Source organism: Podarcis gaigeae, assembly GCF_964106915.1.
Source record: "Podarcis gaigeae genome assembly, chromosome: 1".
Classification (NCBI taxonomy): Eukaryota; Metazoa; Chordata; class Lepidosauria; order Squamata; family Lacertidae; genus Podarcis; species Podarcis gaigeae.
In genome coordinates, this window is record NC_139678.1 from 68916407 (window position 1) to 68939220 (window position 22814).

Sequence of the window (22814 nt, forward strand, 5' to 3'; positions counted from 1 at the left end):
TGCAAAATGGTGCTTGGGCAGTCAGCAGGTGCCTCCACTATTTAAAGCTAATTTTGGCTCTGGCCTTCATTAGAGTAATGCCTGTTGGCTCTGGGAGCTCTCCTAGGTCCTGCTGAACTTGACTCTGACTTGTCCCTGCTACCTGCTTATTGCTTTCTGTTACCTCTTGCTCTAAACTCTAGAGCTAATACGCTGCTTCTCTGCAAACCAGCAGAACACCCCTGTAATCCACATTTTAAATATTTCACTTATACTATAAGTCTGAAAATGCTTTGTTTACATATGTCATATGTCAGCTTATTAGAAGGTATGATTATTGTGCCATGCTTTCTGTTGTAAGGTATGCACTAAACTGTTAATCATTGACTGACCAATAGTAGGTTCATGCCTGCAATTATAATTGGAATTCCTAACCAATGTCATTTCCATCTTGCCTGGATTCAATTTCATCTACATTTGCAGGACACTGGCCAAAGAGCTACTTCTGGAGAGCAATCAGAAAAATAGTTTTGAAATTAACCCCTGCCCCAGACTGTGGGAAAGGAAGTACATACCCTCCACATTACCCTTGTCTATAGAAGTCAACGTAACAAATGTGATCCATGGAATTCTGCGGAAGAAGGAAAAAGATTTGCAATGCGAAAAATGCTATACAACGGAGCACACTTGCATCCTTCCACACACCCAAGAGAAGAGATGGTCTGCGGGGGTACTTCCCTGACAGAGTTTTCTATAGAAAAATAGCCAGGAAGTGAATAAGATGTAAGAAATGCTTGCTCATTGCTTTACATGCATTGTGTGCTTTTTGACCTTGCTAAATCTCCTCTCCCTCATTTCTCCCCATGAGATGGTCAGATGATAAATGTGATAAATATGCATCACCTTCTTAAATACCTCCTGTAGTTTCAGTGCTATAGTTATGGCCCTTTGTTGTACATGATTAAATGGTTGCGGTATTCCCCCTCAAAAATGTCTCTGGATTTCAGAAGAGAAAGAAATGTTCTTTGTTCCTTTCATTCTTCAGAGGAAGGCTGTATTGTATAATTCATAATTATTGTTGCTCAATCCTTTTCTATTTCAGTCAAGCAATGACAGTGTACACTATAGTTTTGTAATTATAGAATTTACAACCCCTACATTTCCCACTAAAAGTTTCAGCCGTTAGGCCCTAAGTAAAAAATTTCACATGACCTGAAAAATATTACCCCATTAATTTACTGTCTGTGAAATACAAGCTATTGTAAATTTAGCCACATGTGCGCGCGCGCACACACACACACACACACACCAGACACAGTTACCATTAGGAAAGGTCTGACTTTTTAAAAAACTAGCAATGTATTCCACACTGGTATGGGTAGATATTACTATGCAATAATAAAATACAAGGAAATATTTTAAGAAGTCTATGTTGGAAGCAAGTCTTGTCCAGGACAACAATCTTTACAGGTTTATTTATCCTGATTAATAATTGTATTGATTAATTTTATTGGAATCTATATATTGTGCATTAGTAACTCTAAGTCTCAATTGGAGGAATATTTAGATTATAAGTTAGTATTTCAACAATTAAGTCCAAAATACCGGCATTGTGTGAAGGCATGAAACAAGAAATCTACGAAATATTTTCAGTAGTGCCTAAGACCAGCAGCAATATAGATGTGGCAGATATATTTAATATAGAAAACACTGACTCTATAAATCACTGACGTTATGCTTTAATAAATCCACAGTGGGTTAATGCATTCACTACAATTAATGGCATTATAAGCATGGTGAGAAAAATTGCTTTGAAACAACTTTGTTTATTTTTAGATTAGAATATGCTTTTGTTTAGAAAATAATTTTTCATAGTAACTTACCCTATTATTCAGTAGCAAATTTTGACAAACTATGCTCCTTTCCATTTGGATTCTATAATTCAGTGTGCTTAACCTAGAAGTACATTCCATTGAACATATATATGAATTACTATTTATGAATAACCATGCATAAGATTGGTCTGTATGTGCTACATTGACTTCCATATAAAATAATGCCTTGAATAAAAAAAAAACTTTATAACATATGAACAAGCATATGCCTTTGCTGAACATAAGTCCATTTTTTAAAAAAGCAACTGGAGGGGACTCCAATTTGTGGTAGTAGAGCAGCATGTGTTTTACCGTCCCCTCCAAGACATTTTTCCACTCTAAATTGCTTTCCTGAAGCTATTGGTCCTGTGTTGCTTTTGGGGTGGGGGGGGGTATACGAATAATGCACATACCTGTATGTTTTCCCCAGTAAGAGCTAATAGCATTTAGTAAATCCTACTGAGTTGAATGGAACTTATTCTCAGGGTAAGTGTAAAGCAGGGATAGCCAAGGGATAGCTCTCCAGATGTTGTTGAACTCCAACTTCCATCATCTCGGGTCATTGATCATGCTGGTTGAAGCTGATGGGAATTAGAGCCCAACAATATATGAATCATGGAACCATATTAGCTAGCCCCATAGTAGCTGACAGGAACTCAGTTCCAGTACCTCTCCACTGGGTGCCATTGCCATTCTAAGAGAACAAGGGAGATGTTCATGGTGTGTTCCAGCACCTCTTTTTCTAGAAAAACAGCACTGGCCAACCCTAGTGTAAAGGATTTCAGTTTTAGGCTGGGAAATAGTACTGGGAACAAAGAATTAATGAGGAGCTCTAATCAGAATTGGAGCCCTCTGTAGCTGCTTTAAAGTAAATCCATCAATTGAACAAACAGGAGATTTGATCAAGGACTTCTGTACTTTGACAGTTGTTGTGGAAGTGAAATTTTGACAGGTGCACTTTGTCAAGCAAGACAGGGAAAGGTGTCTTAATGGATTTCCTTCTCCTCAATTATTAAGGTTGCCCTTTGCCAAGACCGAAAGAGGTTATTGGTTTACTACCCACAAAGTAGTATGATTTCAGAATAAGTTTCCGCATTAAAGCAGAATAAGTATTCATTTGTGACTGGAAAATGTGCAGATGAGCTGAAGTGCTGCTGATGTACTGGGTGATCATTAAAGTGATGATATCATTTTTAAAAAAACCCAGGCTGTTTCTTTAAAATTAAACCTTGGGGAAACAATAGAGGTTGCTTCTAAGACAACTGACCTTTTGAAACTGGTCTGTTTCATCTTCTAGGATTCAGAACAGTTTTACTAAATTGTTTGGAATTGTTTACACAGAATAAAACATTTCCTCTGTATGTTTATACATAAAAGTGGCACCGAGACTTCCAAAGTATTTGATAGCATTTGCGGTATTAAAAAAATGGAAGCTTTCTGTCCTCAACCAGTTCAGAAAATTCGCAGTTAGAGTAATGAGAAAAGACTTCCCTTTCATTTTAATGTATTTTGTATCCTGTGAAACAGCCCTAAGATGTAAATGGCACCTTCCATGTGCATTGTTAGCATACACTCGAGTCATTCTGTCAAACAACATCCAAACACCAGCACTATGCTTGCAGTTTCTGACAAGCCAATTGCACTCTCATGGCTAAGACCAAAGAGGTTTCATTTTTGCCATCTATTAATAGCAATCTGAAATCATTGTCTTTAGTCCTTCTAGGCTCCAAGGCACTTTTAGCTATTGAAGAGTGGCACTTTTCCCAGAGTGTTACCCAGATGCTTAAGCAGAAGGTCACAGAGAATTAAGCAGAAGAGATAGTGAAGACAAGATCTGCCATCACCCCCCAGCAGGATTTAAAGTGACATCTGCCTATGAGACTTCCCACCTGTTCTGTGCCACTATCATATTTGGAATTCAGGATTTCCAGGTGTCAGATTAGCACTTTCTGTTACTCTTCTGCACCTGAAAAGATAGATACAAGAAGGCTTTGAAGAAGAAAAAACATACACTTAAAAAACAGCTGTCGTGTGGCACCATAATGATATCAAGTTATAATGTCACAATCTGTGTAGATTTAACCAAATGCAACTAAGGTCCAGTGACAACGGTGATAGGTCCAGTCAGATTTGAGGTGACCTACTCCCCAAAAGGTAATTGCAGATGACTGACGGGTGGGTAGTGACCTAGGTTGGCTTGCACAGGTGAGGAGTGATAAAGATCTGGTCCATGGAGTGAAAGAAGTTCCCTACCTTTCTTTTACATCATGCACATATGTGTCATAGGTAGCCAGTGGTGTGGTGAAGTAGGAACATGCGGGGTGGGTGGGCAGGGAGCATAGTTCCAGTACTTTGTTCACAAAAGGAATAAGCATGTCATCAGATGCAGCAGTATTTGCCCATGGTGTATGCTCAGGGGGTTGGAGGATAGATCAGGTCTAGCACATGATTCCTTTATTAACTAGGTCAGTTAATTCAGAAAATAGTGTTCTCGAAGCTACCAGCATGAGTTTGACCAAGCTGCGGGAGGCAGTAGAAGACAGGAGGGCCTGGCGTGCTCTGGTCCAGGGGGTCACGAAGAGTCAGACACGACTAAACAACTAAACAATAACAACTGGCCCAAGGTCACCCAGTGAGCTTCATGGTGGATCAATAATGTGACCCCAGCTCTTACTACTCTAGCTGCTGCACCATATTTTGCCTATCCACTTGCCTGTCATTGGCAGCTGATCCTAAGCGACGACTCCCCTTCAGGGGTGGGTCTATGGGGGCTCCAACTGTACTTCAAAATTTACCCCAATACCACTGTAGACTGCAGGCATCATCTCCTACTCCCTCCTAAGTGAGGAAAAAGTGGGGCATGCCTTCTTTTTAAGATGCTGCTTTCTTTCTGCAGATTTTATTTCTTTAAAAAAAGAGTTCTGGAGCACTGCTGTAAGCCCGGAGTACTGTTCCTATATATTTAAAAGGTGCAAAGTTGATTGAGCAAATTATTGCCCAGTTAGCTTGTGATGTGTAATGAGCAAACTTTATGCAAATCACCTGCATAATAAACTAACCAACTGGCTATACAGTGGTACCTCGGGTTACAGACGCTTCAGGTTACAGACGCTTCAGGTTACAGACTCTGCTAACCCAGAAATAGTACCTCAAATTAAGAACTTTGCTTCAGGATGAGAACAGAAATCGCGCAGTGGTGGCGTGGCGGCAGTGGGAGGCCCCATTAGCTAAAGTGGTGCTTCAGGTTAAGAACAGTTTCAGGTTAAGAATCGACCTCCAGAACGAATTAAGTTCTTAACCTGAGGTACCACTGTAAGAGGAAACAATTTTGCCAGCAAGGCTTAGGTAGAGTAGATCTACTATAGATTTGATTGACAAATATGAAAAAGGGGGCGAACCAACCCAAAGGTGCTTTGTATGCAGCTTTTCTTTATCTTTGGGGGAAATTGGCTTCGTGAGCTTATACACAAAAGACCTCTTTTTCATTAAACATCTGTATAATAATACATGCCTGAAAGTACATTGCACTATGGATGAATATTTTACAGATCCTGTGTCATTTACTAAAGGGGTTAAGCAGGGCTGCATCTTTGCTCCTGTCTGTTCAATCTCTATATAAACAACACTGTTAAGTTTCTATTGTCACCAACTTATTGTGTCCCCAAGATGGCCGCCAAAAATATTTCTGTTTAATTGTATGTAATTCTATCCCAGACAAAAGTGAGTCTGATGAGATGTTGGACACATTTTCTGGATATTGTCGAAAAGAATATTTTATGGGAAATTAAACCAAATCAAGGTAAAGGTATGTTCTGAATAATACAGATCACCCAAAAGGTATTTAGATAAACAATTTATTGAACAGGTAAGAGTATTAAAACATTTGAACAAAAGGCCATAACTTTATTCTTGCAGTCCATGAAGTTTTTAAAGCTAAAACTTTAGCTCAGTTACTTTATGGTATTCAAATCTGGACTGAGGCAAATTTAAACCCTCTGGAAGTTGTGCAGCCTAGTTTTTTTGTACCAGGTTGTGTTTCAAGTGCCGTTTTGCAGTTTAAAGTAGGTCTCTCCTCCATTCTCACGTAGCCCTAGTTAAGGGCATTTAACTACAGTATTGACTTAGCTGAATTTAGCTCCAAGGGGTTTGCTTCCTTAAGTTCTGCTTTACTTGCACAAAAGCAGTTGGATGAAAGCCACTAATGTCTGTTGTTGTTGTTGTTGTTGTTGTTGTTGTTTTTCACTGCAACAGTTATTTAGCCTAGGTTTGCACAAAGCAAAAGATGCATTGAGACAACACCTGTTTTATATAGAACAACAACATAATTTGTCTGCATTGAGAAAATTGAGTTCCTGGTATGTTTTCCAACAAGCCCTCTTGATCTTGTAGCAGAGATGCCATATTGTCCCTGAGATTATAGGGGGCCTGGGCATAGCTGTCAACTTTGCCCTTTTATTGCGAGGAATCCTATTCAGAATAAGGGGATTTCCCTTAAAAAAGGGGGACAGTTGACAGCTATGGGCCTGGCTTGTGTTGTGTGTGTGACATCATTGTGTCGTCTGAATACTCTTTGAGTATTTCTGACCATAGAGTCTCACCCAGTTGTTCTTGAAGTTTTAGAAGTCAGCTTTCTTAAAGTGTGGAATGTGGAGTTTCTTAAAGTCTAGAGTTCCTCATGATTGTTTATTATTGGTGTTTAAGAATTGTTGGTGTTATTACATATTGGCTTTAATGAACCGTTGATAAACGTTATAAATAAATCAATGAAGAAATGATATTCCTCAAATACAGTGGTACCTCAGGTTACATACGCTTCAGGTTACATACGCTTCAGGTTACAGACCCCGCTAACCCAGAAATATTGCTTCAGGTTAAGAACTTTGCTTCAGGATGAGAACAGAAATCGTGCTCACACGGCGCAGCAGCAGCAGGAGGCCCCACTAGCTAAAGTGGTGCTTCAGGTTAAGAACAGTTTCAGGTTAAGTACGGACCTCCGGAACGAATTAAGTACTTAACCCGAGGTACCACTGTACTTTGTTCATTCAAAGATCTGCTGAGCAACACTCTCTCTTGTACTGTTTCTGCACTTAAAGCGCTCTCTGGTTACTTGTGCTGTGGAATTTGGGCTTTCCTACATTGTCCCTCCCACACACCAGATCTTCCTGCATACTTTACGACAAGAGACATTTCAGTACAGTTAATAAAGTTACTGCAAAAGAATAGTCTGAGTGATGAATGAGGCCCACTACTGTTTTATTAGTGCTTTCCTTCAAACTATACTTAAGAGGACAGATCACACCAGTGCAATAATAGCTCACATTGCATGTGAGCTCTGCATGGTGTGTTTGATTGCCGCACTTAGTTTGTAGAAACGTGCATCCCTCCTCCTCCTTCTCCCAGTGGGGTATGTTGCTAGACTCAGGCAAGAGGAAAACGTAAACAGGAAACATCCTGGAAATTCTTGGGCACGTAAAAATTCCATTCTGGAGAATGAGCTCAGGGGGGCTACATTAAAGAGGCCTTTGTTGTCCATATTGCGGTACTGAATAAGCAGTGCATCAGCAAAATATTAAAAGCACATTTCTGTGAGCTTCCAATAAGCAAATGACCCAATATGTATATATATTTATAGCTGGTGAGGATTTTAAAGATAGACATTTGTAGGTCACAATCCACCAAATTCTGGGCCATAACAAGGAGAGCAGGGAGTGCATGGGAAGGTTATCTACATTTCATTGCAGAAATGTTGAAATTCTACTATCAGTTTTAATATATGGATTTTATGTTTTTATTGGGTTTAAATTGTTTAACTGTGTGTTAACTGGGATCATCTAAGTGTTGTTTTAACACCCTGACATTTTCCTGAAGTATTGTTTCAGAACTCCTACTGTAAAAAATACCCAAACCTCCGAGGATACCTGACTGTCAGTATTCTGAGGGATTCTAATGCATAGGTGAAATTTATTTTTGCTCTATTAAAGGGGCTTAAAGTATTGTTTCACCCTGGCACAACCATTCTGATTGTTGTTGTTTTTAAGTGGATTTTTTTTTTTTTTTTGGTAGTCAAAAAACTGAAAGAGAATGCCCTGAAAAGTGTGAGATCATAAAGCAAATAAGCAAATCAGGATGAGTTCAGGATGGATGCACATTGTTGTATAACTTTCCTTCAAGAAATTCAGGAGTGCTCAGTAAAGACCAGATATAAATACTTGAAAGACCACCTCCTTCCCTACAGATCCTCTTGGGTGCTATGATTGGCAGAGGGTGTTAAATTGCCCTCAGAAGCTTGGGTGTTGACATCCCAGGAAAGAGCATTCTCTGTGATATCCCCTAAGTTGTGAAACTTTCTTTCCACAGAGGTGCATGTTGTTGTTTTTTATAATAGATTTTTATTGAATTTTCCATAACATCTCTGTTCATACCACATATCACATCACTTATTTTAGCTTATTGAACTTCCCTCAACTCCTCTGACAATCATCCATAATTAATTTTGTATCCTCGCATTCCTTAATTGTAGTATCGCCTATCAATAAAATATTTTATACTCATTTACATTCTTGCAATATTCCTTATTTTTTTCACAAAGCTTCTTTAAAGCACACTAGCGTTGTGTGTTCCTCACATACAGTTTTCAAATATTCTCTGAATTTTCCCCAGTCCTCCAAAAACTTGTGGTCTCTTTGAAGTCTGATTTTCCTAGTTAATTTGTCCAGTTCTGCATAGTCTATTAGTTTTGTTCTCCAATCTTCCAAAAGCTTACAGTCTCTCTTATTTATTTGATTTTTGGTTATTCCCAGTAAGAAGGCTTCTGGTTTCTTTACAAAGCTATATTTCGGCATTTTCTTTAAGTCATTATATATCATTTCCCAGAACCCCTTCACTTTCTTACACTCCCACCACATATGAATAAATGTACCCTCTTTCTCTTTACATTTCGAACATTTGTTACTAGTTTTGTACATTTTTGCCAATTTAACTGGTGTCATATACCATCTATAAACCATTTTCATCACATTTTCTTTTAACGTAATGCATGGTGTAAACTTTAAATTTTCGTTCCATATTTTTTGCCAATCTTCCAAATCTATGTTATATCCTAAATCTCTGGCCCAGTAAATCATTACCGCTTTGACTTCCTCATCCATCGTGTGCCATTCCAGTAAGATTTTGTACATTTTTGAAAGTATCTTACAATCATTGTTAACAATTTCTGTTTGAAATTTCGAGTCTTTTTCTTTATACCGTTTTTCTTTCACCTCTTTTTTAAAAATATCACTTATCTGATGATAGTGCAGCCAATCATATACATATTCTTTTACTTGCTCATATGGTTTCAATCTCCATTTCCCTCCTTCTTTCACCACCAAGTCTCCATAAGTGATCCAATCACTCCTCATATTAATTTTCTTGACTCCCATGGCTTCTAATAGGGATAACCAATGTGGTACCCCCATTTCTAAAATGTTTTTATATCTGTCCCATACTTCAATTAACGATTTCCGGAAAATATGATTCTCAAACGATTTGTGACCTTTTTTCTTCTCTTGCCATAAATACGCGTGCCACCCAAATCTGTTATCAAATCCTTCTAGATCCAATAATTTTGTATTCTTAAGTTTTATCCATTCTTTTAACCAGCAAAGACATGATGCCTCATAGTATAACTTCAAATCTGGCAGGGCAAAGCCTCCTCTTTCTTTTGCATCTGTTAATAATTTATATTTAATTCTCGGCTTTTTGCCCTCCACAGAGGTGCATTTGGCATACTAATTATACAGCTTTTGGTTAATGCTTTATCTTGGGTTTTGACACTTGAGATGTATATCTTATTTCTGTGATTTTAGGTTGTTTTAAACTGCTTTTAATATTGTATAATATTGTGTTTTAATATTTTGTATTTTAGTTGTTGTGGCCCACCCTGGGACCTTGGGGAATAAGGCGGGTTGTTGTTGTTGTTGTTTAGTCGTTTAGTCGTATCCAACTCTTCGTGACCCCATGGACCAGAGCACGCCAGGCACTCCTGTCTTTGGGCGGGTAACAAACTATAATCATCAGCAAACCTCCATGCAAGCAAATCAAAATGCTCAGTTAATGGATTATCTGGAGGTACCCTCATTTAAGAAAAGCATGTCTATAAAGCTTCTCAGTCATACATAAAGACTAGCATAATTGCTACTGTTCACTTTCTCTTCCACACCCCCACCTTCAGCACTAATCTCTTTGCAATGGGCTTGCACTTAAGCTGAAAGACTTTAACATGACTAAAATGGTTTAAGCACAATTAATAAATCTTAAGTAGTTTGTGGATGTGGTTGCTTTAGTGCTGTTACTGAAGACGAAACATTCAAGCTGGCCTTCTAGGCATGTGTGGCCTCTAAAAGATAGTTGTGGAGTGATTTAGAAGTGAGAAAACTCAACAGGGACTTGTGGCTTCATGGAGATGCATGACATTTATATAGCGATTTCTGTGGCAACTGTGAAAATACCATTTGTTGCTTTAAATTCCAAAAGAGTGTTATGTGCCATATTTATATTTATATCTATAAGCTACAACCTAAAACAATTGAATCCAACTTACTTTGCATTTATATAGCAGTTAGGTCTTCAAAGGTGTGTGACTGGCCTTCAGCAGAATCATGAATGTCATCTACAGTTAATTCATTCAGGAGTAGTTTTCATTTAAGTTCTACTCAGCCTCACACTTCAGTAGGATTGAACTAGTTCAAGATGACAGCATCTTAAATGGTTTACAGGAAACAAGAGTGCCATGGAGCTCCTTATAGAACATATTGTAACCATCCTGTTCCTTCCTGTTCTGGTGTTAAGCTGAAGTTGTAGTTGTATTAGGAGTGCTGCAGTTAATCAGCTGTTTCCATAAGCCAAGGCCCTCCCCATGTCTCACTTACATATATCCCAAACACCATTCTTATGCTGCATCATTTCATGAAGTGGAGTGAAACATGGGCATAGCAAGAATTTTTGTTGGTGGGGCAGAACCTCTGTCAGCTATGTATTTTTATTTGGGGGGTGGGCAGCTGTTCCCCTCCCCCCCTTGGCTACGCCCATGGAGGGAAGATGGGCTGAGATCAAGAGGAACAAAGGAAGCTGCCGTATAGCAGGTCAGATCAATGGTCCATCTAACTCAGTATAGTCTGCACTGACTGGCAGCAATTCTCCAAGGTTTCAGAGAGGGCTATCTTCCAGCCCAACCTGAAAAAGCTGGGGTTTGAACCTGGGACCTTTCGTATGCAAAGCATGTACTCCACTACTGAGCTATGGCCCCTCCAGGCAGACACTTGGTTCAGTGTTCGAAACTTCCATTGTTCTAGGTGCATTTTGCGGCAGGGAATTTCCTTAGTGCGAGCAGTTTCTGAGCTCTGGGCACAGTACTGCACCTAAGATTTCAGATTAAAACTGCAGAGTAGAAGGAAAGGAGGACCTTTTTCTGTCTTCCCACTTTCAGCTACTTTCTGAAGACTAGAGAAGAGACCCTCTTAAGAATGTTACGAGGGTGGGCAGAGAAGGAGTAGACCATGTGAAAAATGAACATATTTTACCTGCAGTTCATTCATTTTCAGCTTTGTATTCTTGTTATAACAAAGCACGCCTAGACATTTCGTTGTTGTACCCATAACCTAGGTTTAAGGCAGGCTTCCTCAACCTCAGCCCTCCATATGTTTTTGGCCTACAACTCCCATGATCCCTAGCTAGCAGGACCAGTGGTCAGGGATGATGGGAATTGTAGTCTCAAAGCATCTGGAGGGCCGAGGTTGAGGAAGCCTGGTTTAAGGTGTCATTTAGCTCCTAGCTTTCATATCTCAGTTTCTAACACTGACTTGGTTCATATATGGTGTGGGTTTTAACTTACTGAGTATACTGCAACATGCCTAACACAATTTCAGCTTGAGGGCAGCAGTGGAAATGAAGTGTTAAAATCACATCCAATAGGAGCTCTTCTGCACACCGTTTTCTACGTGCAGAAGTAGCTTTATTATACCTTTTATATTTTGCTCATCCTAGTCTAACAGATTAACAATGGATCTATTCCAGAAGACTTTTCTGCCAGAGTAGTTGGAATTTTTATTGTACTTATTTTTGTGGTAAACTACAAATTGCATAATGCTGACTCACAACTATTTGCACATTTGCTAAGGATAGAATGAAGCCATCAAGTTGTGATTTCCCTCCCTTATGAACGATCTAGGGTTTCAGAATTGTAGCTTATTTCATGACCTGCAAAACGTGTAAAAAGAAGATAAGCCAGGCTGTGGTGTGTCATAATCTCAGTTTATCCAGTGTAGACTTGCATGGCTATATGTGTTGATGGGATAATTTGAATTACATGGGAAGTAAAATACAACACCTCACATTAGACCTTACAACCCTGATGTTCACAAGTGTCAAAATGCTGAACTAGTGAGAACCATGTTGTGTATGATCTATTTTTTGCATTATTTGGGGTGGTGAAGTTGTTGCAGCTGAAAAGAAGCCACAGCTGTGGGCTCCATGCAGCTGCCATAAGGTATGTGAGTAACTCACAACATGGGCAGGTTCGATTGGGTGGAAAGTCTCCATACCAGTATGAGCAGCTTCCAGGAATGTGCAATGCTGGCATGGAGTTTCCAAACAAAAGAGCAGGTCTTCCTAGTGAAACTTGCCAACATTATGACAGCCATATGGATGTGGTTTTCTGAACAATCCCATCATCTGCGGAATATGCCATAGGCCTCTATCACTTGTGCAAAAGTTGAACCTTGCTCAGTTCCCATCACAGTATTGTTCTGGTTGCCACTTTGGGAACATAAATTAAACATGGAGTGGTCTTTACTGACCACATTTACGTATCAGAGCACGCTCTAAATGATTTTGTTGCACCAACATTACCCTCCCTTACAAGCTTTTTAAAGTAAATTCCCTAGAAATCACTAAATCTGTAATCTTAAACTCATTGTCTAGGCAGTAAATTCAGAATAAACTTGATTTAAATTGTCCCGAAAAACTACAGAATGCATCTAGAATTGAAACACTAAACAGATTCATTAACAGCACAAGCCTGTGCATGTCTACTCAAAAGTAAGGGGTACTGAATTCAATAGTGTTTGCTTTCAGGTAAGTGTATATAGGATTGCAGCTCCAAACTGTAACCATGCGATACTTGCGTGTGGGGAAGTCCATGAATTCTGTAGAGTTCAATAATGTAATCTCACATGGGGTTGAATCTAGACTTTGCCATATTTTGAGTAGACTCATTGATTTCAATGGGTCATGTCTGGCTCCAACCCAGTGTTTGGCTTCATATCCTCTGTATCAGGGTTTCCCAAACTTGGGTCTCCAGCTGCTTTTGGACTACAACTCCCATCATCCCTAGCTAGCAGGACCAGTGGTCAGGAATGATGGGAATTGTAGTCCAAAACCAGTTGGAGACCCAAGTTTGAGAAACGCTGCTCTATATTCATGTCCATCCTTCAAGAACAGAAACACTGAAGTCATTTGGCTTACTCCTCAGTTATTGTGTTTTAGTGCTATTTTAAAACACTCTTTTAAATTGCTCTTAATTAAAACCTAATGCAAGTCTGGAAATGATTTCAGTAGGCTTAAATGTACTAAATCTGCATAGGATTAGGCTGCTACTTGGGAGTAAATAACTTTTGAGTAAGACATTTCTTCTCAGAAGCGAAACCGTGAACATGTCATTTCAAAACATGTCTACGAGAAACGATAGCCGGAGGACACCCAAATGCAGGACGGCTGGAACGCAGTTTACAATCTACCTCACGGAAATGAATGGGTTCGGAAACCTAACGCAAGCAATTTAAAGCTGCCCTTCACACATGCGCACAGTCAGCAGACAGTGGCTCCGAACAGCAGGAGCGAAAAAGGCCTTCGGGTGAGCCCTAAGCACTTTGCAAGCGGAAGCGAAGTCTGCCCGAAAGCCTGCGGGACACACTTTCGCCGGAGATTTCGCGAATCTCGGGGGAGGGGGGAGCGGCTCGAAAGCTCCGCCGCCCTCAGTTTCCCCGCGCCCTGTATTAATTTGAATTTCCAAAACAGGAAGGAAGCACCGGGCTAAGGCTTGGGCTGAGCTTTATGCCTCAGGGCGCCATCCGTCCTGCGGCTTTTGCAGGCGACGGGTCCATCATGCACCCGAGTCGCCGCATGCAAAGCGCCACACGCAAACGTGCACCCAGCTGCAAACCACTACAATAGTGAGGGGGAGGGAGGGAAACGCCCGTCCCCAAACCCCTGCCCGCCTTCCCCCCCCCCAGACCTTCCCGTCTTCTGACGCCACTGAGCGTGGGCTGCAGCCGCCCGGCAGCGGCGCGTGGTGTTTGTAAACCCCGCAAACGCCCGCCCTGCCCCCGCGAGGTCGTAGTACAGCAGCGGCGTTGCGGCGGTTGGGAGTTGGGGGGGGTTGGGAGCGCGCGCAGGCGCACTGCGAGCCTGGGCGTCCAACATGGCTGAGGTGCTGCTCCTTCTTCTTGTGCAGCAGCTGCAGGCGCCGCGGGGAGGATGCTGAGTTTCCCGGGCGCGGCGGCGGTGTCAGCGGCGGCGGCGGGGCTCGCGGGGCCCGAGGCAGGCTCTCTTCAGCCATGGCCAGGCTGGCAGACTATTTCATTGTGGTGGGCTACGACCACGAGAAGACAGGTAGGTGTGGCTGTTGGCGGTGGTGGGGTCGGCGGGGAGGGGAGGGACATGGCTTCCTTGTACACCGGGGCTGGGGAGACGGGGGACTGAGGTGGGAAGGTTGGAGAGGATTAATAAATTCGTGGACAGAAGCGGGGTGGCGGTTAAAGGGCGGTTGGGGGGGGCACATCATGGGAGAGCGTTGCATTTCCTCTCACGAGGTTCAGGGTTGGCAGGCGAGAGCGGGTGTGTGTGCATGTAATTTCCCCCTCACAGGAACTGGTGGAGGGAACAGCGTGACTGGGCAGCTGACACGTAGGAATTGTTGAGGGACAACGGCGGGGCTCGTGTCTCCCTTCCCCTTTCTGAAAAGTAGGGACGCGCGTTCACACACAAACACGTGGGGATGTGAATACACGTGAACGGCCAGCGTGCCATTGCTTTCCTGTGGCGAAGGTGGGCAAGTTGGCTCCACAGCAGCCTCGTCCAGCCTGGTGGTGTGGCTGCAATGAAACCGTGAAAACATCAGCAGTGTCTTCCCTTCTCGTTAGTTTATTATATCGCTCCTGGCGCATCCTGAGTGTGTATTCGATGACGCAAGGAAAGGGGGGGTGGGAGGAAGGGAGGCCCGGAGAGAGGATTCCCGCCCCCCAGGACTGTGAGAAGGGAAGTAAGGGGAGGGGATGTGAAGTCTCGTTACAGTGTGTGCAGTACATGAATGTGCGTAGTGTGTCGTGCATCCGTCGGCAAGTTTAGTTGCTGACATTTGTTGTTTCCGTGTGAGAGGACGTTGTAATTGTTTGCATAAGGGAAAATCAAGCAAATTTCAATAATAAGTAGAGGCATGAACAATAGGCACTATTCACCACGAAGATTATAAACGGGTGATTAATTCCTTGAGTTTGAGTCTGAAAAAATAAGTGAGTTTATGTGTACAATACTTTGGTCACATTTCCCTTAGGTTATTCCTAAAATAATGAATTATTCAGCTGGTGTCTGCAACTGTGCAATTCTAACCATGTATACTTAGACATATGCGCTATTGAATTCACTGGGGCTTACACCCAAGTAGGTGAAATTAGCACTGTAGCCTTGGCTTTCCTGGGGACTGGTATTGATTTAATTGTAAGAAGGTGTAATGTTCAAATCCTTTAAATTTCTGTGTTATGTGTCTCTTCCATTTTCTGATGTCATCTTTGCAGGGGGACCAAAAGTCCATAATCCTGATAACAGTTTCCTCATTTCTCCCTTTTGTTAACTATGTGGGAAGCAAAGCATATGGTTTCTGGTGAATTCTCAGAGGTGTTTCTGTATCAGAGTGTGTTGAATCTATCTAGTTGTTAGTAGGATAACACATAGTATTTCTATAAAGTGGGGTGGGCAAACCACTAGAACTTTGATATTCAGTCACGGGATACGAAACGTATACAGTGGTACCTCGGGTTACATGCGCTTCAGGTTACAGACGCTTCAGGTTACAGACTCCGCTAACCCAGAAATAGTACCTCGGGTTAAGAACTTTGCTTCAGGTTGAGAACAGAAATTGTGCAGCGGCGGCGCAGCATCAGCAGCAGGTCCCATTAGCTAAAGTGCTTCAGGTTAAGAACAGTTTCAGGTTAAGAACAGACCTCCAGAACAAATTAAGTTCTTAACCCGAGGTACCATTGTACTGTAATGTGCAGAATATTTATAAAAACATTTTCAACACATTTAAATGTAGATGTGTATAGTATTGACCTATACCTAAACAGCTACATGGAGTTGCATTTCAGGGAATATTTTATGTTGATCCTTTAATCATCTGCTGTCATTAAGCAGGATTTTGAAGGGCTGAATTCTCTTTAATACATTCGTGTGTCAGTGCCTGGGAAAATCCTATTTGTTTCTCTTGACACCTCTTCCTTAGGCTTCTTCAAACTATTAGTGTGCTGTCTCTTCAGTTTTGTAATCATGTAAATAAAGATGATATGCTTCCTGCATTTACAATAAAAATATAATCCTTAAACTGCAATTCTGTGCATGCTTATAGAAATCCTGTTGAACTCAGTAACCCTTGCATCACATTAAGGTTGGGCTGTTATGTATCTTTATATTAAAGACAACATAATTTACATATTTATTATAACAATATCAGACCTGAAAATACTTAGAAACTTGTTCAGCCTTATATTCTTGAACACTGTAGTGGTATTGGTCATGCTGAAAACAAAACTCTCACATAAGGTTGTTTACAACATTTGATTAAAGTGTTTCCATAAGACACTTGTCATGTTTTCTAATTATCTATACAAATAACAGGGCTTGATGAATTATGCAAAATATAAAGCAAGCCATTAAATGAAAGGTTTATTAAGTCCTGTCACTGGTTGGTTCCTTCTGTAAACAAGTATGACCAATATAATTTTTATAAAATCTTGATGCAGTTGATGCCTATGTTATATGAAATAAACTCTCAGGCGCATAATAGTTTTGAGGCAAAAGTGTCTTCAATAGTTCTCTTAACCTTTACGAAAACAAGCTATTCCTTCCACTGGGTTGGTATTTTTTTCCCTTTAGTAATTCAAACTATTTGGTAAAGAACTTTCACTGGAAGAATAAATATGCACTGTCTATTCTGAATTCCTTTATCCCACGTACTGTCCCACAGTGCAAAGAGAATTGCCCTTTTTGAGCCACATTCTAGTATTGTGCTGCTTGTTATTCACATGTACTGGTATATTATATCACTATGGGGCTAACACTGATATTTGCCCCAGATCCATATTTAACATTACATTCCTATGTAAAAGGACTGAGCAAGATAAATTTAAACCACTAGCAGCTGTATCCTAAACATTTATGCTTGCATCACTGCCTGTGATGTGAGTGTGATCTTACATATTCAGTATTGTTGTGTCACAGGTAGTATCAACAGCTATCTTAGACACAAGTTCACTGATGTCCCAAATCTTGCTGTTGGTAAATTTACATATCACTGTTCAGGCAGGCAGCTGTGGCAGTTTCTGAATTGGGTCAAGCACAACAAGCTTCTTTCTAGTTTGAACCACATTGCTGTGACCTAATGATAAACTGAGCAGAAGACAACACTTCAGGAACCCCACATAGATCTTGGACTCATCTTAAGACACAGAAATTCCACCTGAGGTCTCTTCTTTTTTCTGAGTTTATAAACATCACTTCCTACATGTTTCTATATGTTTCTTTGGGCCATGAAAGCTAAAAACTTGTTTACCAATACAGTTGTACCTCAAACGTAATCTGTTCAGAAAGACCGTTCGACTTCCTAGACATTTGAGTTCTGAGGCACGGCTTCCGATTGGCTGACAGCTAGGTTTTTGCACAGAAGCCGCATTGGACGTTCGTGTTCCATGGAGTGTTCAGAAACCGGAACACTTCCGGCTTTTCTGCATTTGGGAGTTGAAACATTCGAGAATGGAGCCATTCAAGGTGTGAGGTACCACTGTAGTTCTAAAAGCCAAGCAACTGAATATTTACCAGGAGAACATTGTGGTTCTCTCTTTCACTGAACCAGTAGCTCTGTGCTAGGGTTGATACTGAGCTCAGCCAGCCACTTTTGCTTTGTATTGGCAACAGATCTCCAGGGTGTTGGGCAAACACAGATCTTTCACAAACCTTCTTTTGAAACTATTGTAGCAGGGAATGCCAGGGATTGAACTCCAGATCTTGTGTACACCATGCATGCAACTCTAGCACTGAGATATGACACTTCCACAGTTGTTTACAAAATATGCAAATGAAGTACTTCATGAAAGTGTTCATTAGATACACCTGAAAAGACATATTTTCACAAGATTTAAGAAGATTTTGTAGAAAGCTATGTAAGACTACATTGCTGTCTTGCCATTTTTTGACAATGTATTCTCAGAGATTCTTCTCTTCTACTTGCATGTATTTGCCAAGCAATATTAATTTTACTTTCACTCAGCCATATCTCTATTAGTATATAACTTGCTCTGTCTTCATTGACATCCTGGTGGAATGAAGAATTGCTGTGGAATTGTACTATGGTTTAAAACTTTAAGTAATGTGGTTGGGAAATGGGCACAATGAATACAACATCTAAGTGGTGCAATATGACATATTTCCCTTCTAACATGGCTTTTGAAGTGCTTGGCAACAAGAATTCCCATGTAAATTGGTTTGCCTACTGGAATGTGAATAAGACTTGAAGGAAGTGCGCAGATGTTTTTTGAGATGAAACAAGGACATGAGAATGTAACCCTGCCCCCGCCACACACACTTTTTTCTGCACTTGCTCGTATGAATTACTGACCACATTTGCCTTTAGGATTTTATATGTGGCCTTATTCAGGATGATGAGCCACTGCCAAGGCCCCCCCACAGAGGAATACAGATAAGTCCTTATGGCTTACATTCTGCCTTACACAGATCTGTATAATAAAACTATTGAAATAATGAGTGAGGCTGCAGTCCCAACCTCACATACCTGGGAGTAAGCCCCATTCAATTCAGTAGCCTGGGTAGATGTGACCATGGTTGTGCTAAACAGCAGTCATTAAGAAGTAAGCTGTTAGAAGCAATGTGCCTTTGTTTGTAAGGAAACAAACAGAATATTTACTTTGGGCATAAAGTTTTGTGCTGCTACAGGTCCATATGAAGGTACAAGCAGGAACAGTCAACAGTCAATCTTCAAGGAAAGGCATAGTCACATAAGAGGAGATGGTCCTTCAAGTAGCTCAATCACAAGCTGCTTAGGACTTTAAAAGTAATAACCAACACATTGTGTTTGCTTCGGCAGCACATATACTAAAATAGGAACAATAACCAGCACCTTGAATTGCACTTAGAAACAGACTGGGAGCCAGTGCAGTTGCTACAGTAAAGGGGTCATGTGATGCCAGCAACTTGCCTCAGCCAAGATTTTAGCAATCAAGTTTTTATGTTCCAGGTGTGATGTAGTTGTGCACATGCCTTTGGGTTGGGAATGTTTTTTTAATCTGAAGAACTAAAGAGAGCAATGTGTGCCAAACCACCATAATACATTTCTTCAGTAAATGTGAATGTGCTGCATAAGATAACCGTTTTCAGCTGTTAATGGAAAAGTTTTAAAAGTTGTCACAATGCTGAAATTGTCTTTGAAAGTAATTTCTTTGTCTTTTCCTTAATGCACATAGCTTCAGCAAACTGTAGCAGAGTGCCAGTATTCCATTTGTTAGTGCTCTGTCTGGAAAAAGTAAGATAAATGAATTTCCTATTGGAAAGAAATCTCCATATAGTGGGTGAAAGCCACCATGTTTAATATATATACTTTACAAGACATTTGAACTCTGAATTGCTAAAGCATGCTCATCATAAATACATTGAATATATATACTACCTTCAAAACGCGCTCTGACACTTGTAATGCTGCCTTTAAAAGTATTTCAGTGAGAACGGAGGCAAGCAAAATGTGTCCTTCCTAACAGGAAATATTTCTCATAGCCATTTAAGTTTTTAAAAGAAATGCCCAGAAGGGACACACATTTTTGTTAGCTATACTCCGGAAATGCATTTAACTTGTCCCAAGATGTGAGGACAGTGAGGCCCTTCAGTATAAGGCAAATAATGAACTTTTATATCATTAGAGCTATTTTGAGCTAAAACTCATGGAGAAAACAATTGTGCTCTCTATTGCCATTCTTGAATGAAACACTTGCATTTTGTGCATAATTGGATGCAGCTTTGTTTAGCAATAGTGACCAGTGGCCAATACATAGATGTGAATCTTGCATAACATGAGCTGGCTGCAGTAATAAGCCTATCTCAATAGAAATGATGGCAACTTAAGTCAGGGCTAGCCAATGTGGTGACAACACTCATCACTGACCATACTGGTAGGGGCTGATAGGAGCTGTAGCCCACAGCATTTTCTACATGTGATGTAAGATTCTGACTTCTACTGGATGAGACATGCAGCAACATTCTAATAAAAAATAGGAAATTCTAGTTGTCCCTTTATTCACTGCTGTGAATCTAAAACATCAGTATATTACTAACCTTTATGGCAATTCCAGCTTCTCAGAATTCTAAAACCATTAGAAAATGTGACAGTAGGCCCAGGCAAATATTCACTTCCTGTTTGAAAGTATTATACTAGAACATGTAGCAGATGTTATGATGGAATCAAAGAAAATCCTTCCCACAAAAACCTGCATTTTTCAGACACTTCTCCTTTTTGGTGATATAAAAGTTTCTGCACTACCAGGAAATATTAAAATACAGTGGCACCTTGTTCTGGCGGTCTGTTCTTAACCTGAAGCCTTTCCTAACTAGAGACACGCTTTCACTAATGGGGCCTTCCACTGCCTCCGCGCCACCGGTGCGTGACTTCCGCTGGCATCCCGGGGCAAAGTTCACTACCAGGAACACCTGTTTCGGGTTAGCGGAGCTCGTTACCCGAAGCGTTCATAAGGAGGACAGTTCGTAACCTGAGGTTCCACTGTACACTTTAAAGTTGCCCGCTTGGTAGTCATATTGTATAGTTATGTAAGCTCTATGGATAGTTGAACACTACTGCCTTATACAACATAGTTACTGAATAAATGCATTATGACAGCTTGGTTCACGTTACCCTCTCTTAGTTTTCCAGTCATCTTAATGCATCTACTATAACAATTGTAATATTTCGATAGGTGTGTTTGAACTAGATTTCTGTGGATTCAGAGACTTGTTTTCAAAGCTTCTTAAACACCTCCATTTTCCTGTATAAATGTGGTGATATAGCTGTACAAGCAACTCCCCATTTACGCATGCGCTATTTGCGGGCGACTGTGCACATTCGCAGTGCCAGGAACCTGGAAATGGGGAGCACACTGGAGAGTCCTTCTGGCTCATGAAGAGACTCTCTCCATAACCAAAAGAAGATGTCCTCTTTGGGCTGTAGGGAGGGTCTCCTCACGAGCTGGAGGCCCAGCGGGGCTTTGTTAAGGCCTTCCTGCCTAACAGCTGACCTGCAGGATAGCATAGCAGTAGCTTCTTCTTTGCGCGCCAGCTGTGCAAGATTTGCTCAGCTGATGTGCAGGGAAGAAGCTTCCCCACGCGTCAGCTGTGCAAGCCCCACTGCCCCTCCAGGGTGCTCCCAATATACATGATTCCGGTTAAACGTTGGGAGGCCAGGAATGTACTCCCTGTGTAAATTGTGAGTTGCCTGTAGTTTCCAAACCCTACTAGTGTAGTTCAAATTTCAGTGAGCATGATAAAGTTCTAGGATATTTTATTACAGTTTATTATTTGCTTTTTGCAAGAAGTATACTTCCTGTATTTCAATTTATAAAGGGAGAATTAGTGTTTTTTGTTCTGAGCCATAGTGCTGCTTCACCAAAAATTTCCCTGCTGACATATATGGTGAATGGCATAAACGTGATAAATGGTATAAGCTAAGTGTCCAATAAATATTCATTGCTAAATACAACATACGATCAATATAGATTTGTAAACCAGATGAACATTTATGCTAATCAACTATTTATATAGTTTCACATCTTGTGAAATGCTCCTGAAAAAGAGCCCTCAGGCTCTTGGTTGCATTACTTCCCCGTAACCGTAACTGCTGTGGAAGGTTGCAAGGTTCCTCATGTTACTGTCTCTGTTACCTGCTTTATACCTCTCCAATAAACTTTTAATTCTATTGCTCGAGCGTGGCTCTCCATCTGAACTTTGCTCCCTTCCCTATCTGATACATTTCTCACAGATAGTTTCGACAGTGTAGGTTATTTTCTCCTCTCATCAAGCTTGGATTTGGGTGTGACTATAGGAGTGCCATGTCAATGGTTACAAAGGGAAATGTCAAATGCAAATGTTACCTGCCTCTGGGAGCAGTGTTATAATCTTTGGGATGTCTTAAACAACCATGTGTACTCAACTGCTGAAAATCTGTGATTCTTTTACATCTCTTTGTTTTTCAGATCAAGTTCTGTTTTCAAATTGCTTTATAAGGAACGCATACACACGCTTAATTTCATGCAATCTGTTGATAGTATAACAGAACGTGTATTCATATCGTATTTTGTTCCGTTCTAGGTGTAGTCTTGGGACGCGGGTGGCGCTGTGGGTAAAACCTCAGTGCCTAGGACTTGCTGATCGTATGGTCGGCGGTTCGAATCCCCGCGGCGGGGTGCGCTCCCATTGCTCGGTGCCAGCGCCTGCCAACCTAGCAGTTCGAAAGCACCCCCGGGTGCAAGTAGATAAATAGGGACCGCTTACTAGCGGGAAGGTAAACGGCGTTTCCATGTCCTGCGATGGCTCGCCAGATGCAGCTTGTCACGCTGGCCACGTGACCCGGAAGTGTCTGTGGACAGCGCTGGCTCCCGGCCT

General features: G+C 41.0%; 1 protein-coding gene across 2 annotated transcripts in view; it reads left to right on the top strand.

Moving 5' to 3' along the window:
- Window positions 1-22814, top strand: part of SBF2 (SET binding factor 2) — a 238717-nt gene that overhangs the window by 7790 nt on the left and 208113 nt on the right. Inside the window, exons 3-4 of one of the 2 annotated variants that reach the window (XM_083724282.1) lie at window positions 13528-13743; window positions 14344-14501. In XM_083724282.1, the coding sequence (XP_083580408.1) occupies window positions 13688-13743; window positions 14344-14501 (214 nt within the window). In that variant the 5' untranslated portion in view covers window positions 13528-13687. Of the gene's footprint in view, window positions 1-13527; window positions 13744-14001; window positions 14063-14343; window positions 14502-22814 lie in introns of those variants that run through there. The other variant, XM_083724283.1, reaches the window with a different exon arrangement.